Genomic DNA, 8,190 nt, shown 5'->3' with positions numbered 1-8,190 from the left:
CTATCCAACCCCTGTGATTCTGTTTGCCTGAAAATATCATTTCTGTGATGTATGCTATAAGAACTCTGATATGAAGAAAATTGTTTTAATAAGCAGCACTTTGATTAGCAGCTTCAAACTCTTCAGAAGAAAAACTGGTCAGTAGTGAATAATAGGTAACCTTGTGTATTAAATGTTTCTGGTAATAGCAAAGCAACACTTGACGTTATGCACTGATAGCCTTTGACACAAAATGGATTTTAAGTTTCAGCTAGCCTGTTCTCTCAAGGGCTTGCATACCAGTGAGCTGAATTCAGCACAGCTGTCATGGAAGTGTTTTTATGATTTTTTTTAATTATTTAGAATGTTTTTTAATTAGAACAAAGGTGAGATTTGGTTCCATCTCTGCTATTTCAGCAGTGAATAATATTTGCATAAGAAGCCAAAAGCTCAATCTTGAATAAACCCAGTAATCTTCTAAGTTTGCTTGTGATTTTTTTATTTTTTTTCTGATAATGTAGTTTCCTAGCATTCTGTTCGAATATATTACCTTTAGAAATACAGATAGTGCTTTCTGATCCCTTGTTACAGATTAATATCACGGTAGAGATTGAAATGTTTTATGCCAGTCATTATTCTCTGTTAGATTTTTACCAGTTTGAACAACCAGCACTTTTGTATTATATGGAATAGGAGTGCAGAAAACTTCTTTATTAGGTTTATTTTCAGATTACCCAAGTATCAGAGTTTATATTAAGGTGTTCCTGTAGACTGAAAGTTACTGTTCCTCCCTACCTAGCTAATGTAATTGCACTGAACACAATTGAGCATTATTTCTCCTATTGCCCTATATTGGAGGAGATTTGGGGCTGAGTGAGAAGGGGGCAGCATGAGGCTAGGAGGTTGACTGGCATAACTTTGTTTATTGCCATGCATTATGATTTGCATAATTTTCAGAAATGAGATCTCTATCCATCTTTTCCAACTAGCCAGCTAACTCACTGTACCTGAGGTCTATTAACATGTGCAAGTGCATCAGTCCATACTGGAAGCTTAATTAATTGGCCATTTTCAGAAATCAACATTTTGTCTTGGTTGGAAAAAGAAATGATAGTTGATAAGAACATAGAGGATCAGACTTTATTTTTCCTGTATCACTGCTACACTATTAATTCCACATTCACTATTGCACGTGGTTGTGGGTCATCTACAACAGAATCTTAGAGCATCATAGGTATGTGAAAGTTTTGCTAATGTTAAAATAGATTTCCTAATTTTTCCAATACATTTCAAGGTACTCTAATCCTTTTGCATAGATATCTCACTTCATAAGCAGTCACCACTGAGATAGTAAGTCTGAACTGTTATGTAAATATTTTAATACTATTCCTTCACTGGTAGCTTTTACTGAAATGATGTGATCAGTGCAAACAAAATGTGTTAAAATTGTTATGAATAAATATGAATGATAAGCAAATCAGCTTTTTGGGAAAACTAAAATGTTGGTTTTCCTCCTCTTATGCCTAAAAGAACCAATAGGTACAGTGTCAGGGATTTCTAGCTGTCATTCGTTTGCTGCCTCATTTTTCATTTAATTCTTTCATTTGACCATTAAAACTCAATTTTCTGATTAGTTCAATGTCCTCTAGATCTCCTGAAACCTCACTTACAACAAGGAATGTTCTATCACATCCTTATCCTTTTGCTTCTGTTGCAGTACTAAATCTTCTTTCTGCTCCTTTCTATTTCTTAAACAGTACTCCCTTCTATTTCTTAAACACTGTTGTGTTCTGCTATTCTTTGTTTCTGTTTCACTTCTTTAAATTTGAAGTCTATGCTGCTTGAATTTGAAATGAAGCCTGCAAGTACTGTAACAGCAACTTGGGGAAAAGCCAGATAATATCTGAATTCTTTATTATTACATTTTCAATAGCACTGGGAGTTAAAAGTAAATTAGCCGAAACACCGAGAAGAGCATTTGTTGCTACCTGGCATAGAGTTTTGAGAGCTGTCGTCTTTCAGCTGATGATAAAAACAAACAACAAACAAAAACCAGCAAACACCTGTTCCTAGTATTTGTGACACACACACTAATGAGGGAATATTACAGAAATTTTGCTTTGTGGATAGCAGCTCTACCAATGCCCACAGGTGAGTTGCATTTACATTTAGATGAAGTATTTGTATAAAGGTGGCTGGTGATGGTACTATTCCCCAAGAGTTTGAAGATTATAACTCGTGGGGTTTGGGAAACAATATTAAGGACAGGAGTTGACCTGTTCTCACAATAGCAGTGTGAAGTTTGCTCGACTTTGAGTTTCATGTATGATCTTGATGTTTCTGAAGTCTAAAATGCATTAGATCCAGAGCGATACAGTGTTTACAGCAGCACTGCACCCAGCCTGTGCTTTGAATGTCTGAGCCAGTAAGCGGTCCTCACAGGCTGAGGTGAATGCATATGCGTGCGCTTCTTTTGGTGGGTAAAGAGAATAAACTGTACAAGTCTGCACTTGGATGTGGAGACATCTAAATAATTTAAATTGGTTGTGCCTAGTGCCTTAGATTGCCCTGCATCCTGTGTAACTGGTTCTTCTAAAAGTGGGGTCTCTATCCTTATTTTGGGAAATATAAATGACAATTGGCAAGAATAATCTTCAGTGCAGTCTTTGTGGTTTTGCTGCATGTTCCAGTACAAATCAGTCGAGACTGTTCTTCTGAGGTCTGTGTAAGTCTACAGAACTGCTGTGTCCCGTAGGTGAGGTAACATTTGATGCAGATGCATGGTATTTATTCAACTTGGTTTGCGGTTGTTTTGGTTCCACTCAGATGCTGCAATGCATTCCTTCTGTTAGAAAGTAGGGGACAGCATGCACGTGGTCCGGGCTTTTGTTATGCGTGTGCTGCTCTACCCCCTGCTTTTTGGGCTTGAAGAGGTGAGCAGCCACTCGGGGAGGCTGGGCTGAGGTCCGCCTCTGTGTAACTGGGTGTGAAGGCATGGATCAAGCACCTGAAACAGCCAGAGAGTGGAGCGAGCAGTGTCTGCATGGAAGTGACTAACATATCTTCCAAGGCCCTGAGGTAGACAGATGAGAAATTGCGAGGTAGGGAGGACCATTCAAGACAAAAATTGATCTATGTATTATGGAACAGCCTAGGAAACGGGAGCGGTGTGTGTTCGCGTACAGTAGTAGGTGAACAGGTGAGACCGCCGGGTCCCCCCTTTTCCCCACGCGTGCCCGGCCTCCGTTCCCCGGGCTGTCATGGCGCCCGGCCCGCGTCCGCCCGCAGCGCGCTCCGCCGGCCCCGGCCGCCTCCTGAGGCCGCGGCCCCGCGCGGGAGCTGCGAGGCGGGGCCCGGCTCTATTCCCGCTGCCGCCGGCAGGTGGCGCCGCCGGCGAGGAGCGCGGCGCCGGCCGCGGCCCTCGAGTTCCGCCGCTCCCGGCGCACAGGCGCCCGGTGCCGCCGCCGTCCTTTCCCCGCCTCCGCCGCCTCCTCCTTCCCGCCCGCTCCCGCCGCCGCGGCCCCTTCCCCGCCGGGACCCATCGGTCCGGCCATGGCCACCAAGAAGGCGGGCTCGCGGCTGGAGACGGAGATCGAGCGGTGCCGCTCGGAGTGCCAGTGGGAGCGGATCCCCGAGCTTGTCAAGCAGCTCTCGGCCAAGCTCATCGCTAACGGTGCGGGGCCGGGCGGCGGCGGGCGGGCAGGGCCGGGCGGAGCGGGGCGGCAGGCCGCGGCGGAGGGCCCGCGGCGGGGACGCCGGCGCCGGGTTCGGCAGGTGCAGCCGGCGTGGGGCCTGCGGGTACCGGGGAGCGGCGGGGCTCGGGGCCGGCGGCGGGTGCTACGAGAGCCGCCCTCCACCGTCGGTCGTGCTGGCGGCGTGGCCATCCGGTTCCCAGCGGCGGGATCCGCGCTAGGCGTGCGGGCTGCGGGCGCACATGTTGCCGGTGTGCGTGACGCCCCGCGTGCCCTTCTACCTGTGATTCCTGCGCTGCTGTGCGTGGCCGTAAGTAGCGCGTCTTACGGAGGGTTCCGCTCCCGCGCTAAATAGCAAAGCCTCGGCAGTGCGGTGCCCCTTCGTTTTGTTTCTCGTTAAAAACTATGAATGACTTGCTTGGTCCTTTGTTTTGTATACATACATCGCTTTTAAATGCTCGGATAAAGGAGGTGAAAAGCTGCTTTTCCTTCGGAGGTGTGGGAATGGATAGCGAACTGGGAGATGTTCTTCTCTTTGGCTGCAGTTCTGAGCTTGTTTCGTTCTGTGCTTCGGAAAAGACGTGGGGATGATGGCATCTGAGCTCACTCGGCTGAGGGTGTTGGGCCTGAGGATGTTTTTAGGGAGAAGTCGGTTCTGGGGAGACAGATCCTAGTGTGGCTGCAGTGCTGCTAACAGGAGAGACGGTGGGCTAAGAGCTGGAGGCATCGTGGGCGGCTGCAGGGGCTTCATTCATGTGTGCAGGCAGAGGGAAAGCGGTGTGGTTTGGGTCTGTGGAAATGTGGATTGAAAAGCAGAAACTTGAATCAAAATAAAAGGGAGGAGAGAGAATTTAAGGCTGATGGATTGCGAGTAGATGGACTTACGTACGTTGGCCTTAGAAACAACTGAGTGATGATCCTGAAACACAATAGTATTATACTGGTTAAAAATAAGCATGAAGTGAAAGGTGTTATGTTTAGTTTAAGAATGTGCGTTGTTCAGTTGTGTGGACTACTTACAGATTGGTTCAAGTAAAGATGTGCTTATTGGCTGCCTGGATGAGAAGAGCATCTCCGGTTTAAGACACATGAAGATATCTCAGACAGGTAGGGACAGATGGGCAGAGGATATCACTGGCAGTTTTCAGTTTATCTGACCTGAGTGCTTCTTACTCAGCAGAAGCACATCAGAGAAGATGAAATTACTGTACACTTCAGTGAGTATCTTGTTATGGTACCTTCCAGATTCTGAACCAGTTAAAGTACGTAGGATTAGAGCATTTTCTGGTATTTAAAACATACGAAAGTATCATCTGTGTATTTCCTCTCTTTCTGGTAGCATAGAAATGATTGTATCAATATCCAAGGCTTCCAAATTCTAGTTAAATGAGAGGAATGCCCATGGTAAGTTAAGTGATAACAATGCTCCTCTTCTAATGGAGTAAGGCAGAAAGAGTATTTAATGAAAAGAATTTAATGAAGTATGTGCCTTTGCTGTTGAGGGTATCTAAATCTGCAGGTCTATGGGCTGGGTCTGGGTGTAGCTAATAGGCTGAAGGCCAAAGTTATCAGCTGGAGACACTAGAGAGAGGCAGGGCCTCTGTTCCACCTGTGGAGATGCACGAACTGAAAGATGTTTTGATGCACATCCTGAGAACTTCACTTACTCCTGCAGCAACGCTCAGTTTTGCAAATCAGCTGCGGCCTGGTAGCAGAAGATAAACATAAAACAGTTTGCTGTAAGAAGGTTGTGAACAAGCTTTGGGATGCTGGAGCATTTGAATGGGCTGTGAGTATTTCTGGGAGCAGTGCTGACTGCTGTTGGACACAGAGGGGAAGGATCTTTTGGGGAAGCTGTCTTATAATCCCTTTCTTCCTATGCTGTTTCAACAGAGTAGTCTGTTAATTCTTTACTCCTCCCGTTTGGAAACTGACCATTTGTGGGTGAGAGAACTGGACAGAAATGTGACTAGACCACATTATTATTTGGACTGTCTCACATGGGCTCAGTGTTTTTCCCGTATCAAGCCCTCTTGAAGCCTGCAACCTATTAAGGAAGAAATAACCGTGGCAGCTCCCAGGGTGAAGCTTGTGTGTATGCATTAGGCATTGTTGTGGAGAAGTGTGGTGCAGTATTTTGAGTGGGCTTAATTATTGCTTTGGTGGTTCTGCTCTGTGCTACCAATAGCTCTTATCTCCTCTTAAAACTGGGGGTTCGAAGCCAGTGGTTCAAATGTAAATGACAGCTTATGTAGGAATTCAGTTGCACAAAAATGGCACTTACTGGAACTATTTTTTGTACCTGGATTAATTCTGAAAGGCTTTATAAACTTTCAGAGAGCTTTCTGATAAACAAGGAAGATAAATGTTAATGGAGTCATCACTGCCTTTGGTATTCCGTAAGTAATAGTTGCAGCTTGGATCGTAGAAAATGCTCTGTGACTAGCATTGGTTTTACACAAGGATAAATAGATGAAAGAAAAGTCTTTAACCTCACTCAGAATTGTTGGGCACGGAGCCAGTTTGTACTACATTTCTCCTCATCTGGTCTGGGACTCAGCAGCAGTAATAACGCTCATGCTGTGTAACACAAATCTGTCTGAGCTCTTGCTTCATCAGCACACTCAGGAAAGGTCAGGCAGAACTGTGAGTTGAGGTGGGTTCTCCCTGGCTGACAGCAGGCACCCACCCAGCATCTGTGCAGCTCCCTTCCTTAGGGGAGCTGAGGCAGACCATAGGATAAATGGAAAAAGATAAGGATGTTGCGTACGAATTTCTACTGTGGGCAAAACAGTCTTGATTTGGGGAAAATTAATTTGTTGGTTAAAATAGATTCGTCAGTGATAAACAGAAACTCAGACCCTGTAAGAAAACTTTTCCTCCTGCCTTTTCCCAGGCTCAGCACAGTTGGTGGGGGCAGTTCCTCTCTGCTCTTCCTTCCCATATTTCTTCTTTGCCCAGGTGCAGGCAGAGCCCTTCAGGGAAGCATCTGCTTCAGCTGGGGCTTCCCACAGACTGCAGCCCTTTGGGGCACATCTTCCTGCTCCATGTTCTGGCTGAGCTGCAGTGACATCTACTCTGGCACCTGGAATACCTCCTCCTACTGTGACCTTGGTGTTCCCTCTGCTGATTCTTGCTCTTTCTGTTCCCTTGTCTTTGTTGGTTTACTTGTTGGTTGTTTTTGGTGTTTGTTTTTTTTTGCTCTTCCTGAGTACATTTTCCCAGAGATGCTGCCAGCTTGTCCTGCAGCGGGTCCACTGGTCCCAGCTGTGTCTGGCCTCCTCCCACAGGGGCCATCCCTGCAGTCCCTGTGCTGCCAGCACCTTGCCACCCCCACCCCATGTAAAGGGATTTATAAAGCTTGCAGCAGCTGCCATAGAAATCACTGTGCTGCTCTCAAGCTGACAGAGGTGAGGCAGTGGGCTGGCTGTGGGCTGCTTGGTTGTATCAAAGATGCCTGTCTTCGAAGTCCGCATCCTGAATGTGACTTATTGAATGGAATGGAAACAAACCCCAAGTTGCTAGAAATAAAACTGAAAGTAGTTTTCACTAAGGAAGCTTTGTGTGTGTTCCCCAGTAGTTTAACTAAGTGGAAAAAAGAAAAAGGTCTTTCTAAGAAAGTGACCTAAACTTTGTTGAGTTTTGCCTGCCGTAGCAAATAAACAGGATGGTGGTGAAGTGCTATGCTGAGAGTTAGCAAAAGCTCCAAGTATGCAATTGCTTGTTCTCAGGTTATTGGAGTAAACAAAATAGTACATGTTGAACACCTCATATTATTCAGAATGTATTTTAAAATGTGCCCACAATTGGAAGGCATCAGCTATGCACATCTTTTCTATTTGAGACCAATCTGAACGAGCTACTTATTAAATAGAGGCCTTAGCATATAGGAGAAACATGCACAACTTTGTCTTGCTAAATTTGATTGGCATCAAAACCTCGATTGTATGCATGAAGTGCAGTATGCTGGAAGGGACTTTTTTTTTTTTTTTTTTTAATTGAAAAACTTATTTTTTAAGAGATCTTTAAACTTGCTGTTCTCAGATATTGGGAAATAAGATTTATTAAATACCAGTGATGATTCTTTTTCAGTAAATTCAGTGCAACGTGTTGATCTTACAGGTGTATTTTATTGCAGAATTCATGTTGATGAGGACTTGTTTTTGTTTGTTTTGGTTTTTTGGGTTTTTTTGGGGGGGGGGGGGGGTTAACTTGTGCAGTATTTTTAGTGAAATTGCTGTGACCTTCATGGTTCTGGGAATTGGGGTTTTCAGATTGCCTGGGATGTGCTGGAGTTCAAATGTTAATTTTGGAAATTGGTGGTCACATTTCCAAGCTGCTTTAAGTCACAAATATGTGATGAAACAGTCGCATCTGAAGGGAAGTGGCTGCGATGGGCATCTACATGAAGGCTGCAGCTGCTCAGGGTGTTCTCAGAACATCAGTGCTCAAATATTTGCTTTCCTTCCTTTGAAAAAGCAGTGAGGAAACCTTGGGTCGGTTCAGAGGCAAGCTGAAT

At 45.1% G+C, this 8,190-nt stretch overlaps 1 protein-coding gene across 2 annotated transcripts in view; it reads left to right on the top strand.

Moving 5' to 3' along the window:
• Positions 1–3,531: 3,531 nt before the first annotated feature.
• The window catches only part of TTC7B (tetratricopeptide repeat domain 7B), a gene marked incomplete at both ends in the record, with an annotated part of 122,961 nt that continues 118,302 nt past the window's right edge, over positions 3,532–8,190 (top strand). For both annotated transcript variants that reach the window (XM_079536814.1, XM_079536813.1), the window contains one exon: positions 3,532–3,652. In XM_079536814.1, coding sequence (XP_079392940.1) covers positions 3,532–3,652 — 121 coding nt within the window. The remainder of the gene's footprint in view (positions 3,653–8,190) is intronic.

Source organism: Tetrao urogallus (assembly GCF_951394365.1).
Source record: "Tetrao urogallus genome assembly, chromosome: 6".
Taxonomy (NCBI): Eukaryota; Metazoa; Chordata; class Aves; order Galliformes; family Phasianidae; genus Tetrao; species Tetrao urogallus.
Note: the sequence above shows the minus strand (reverse complement) of the source record. Positions and strands in the feature narration are given on the sequence as shown.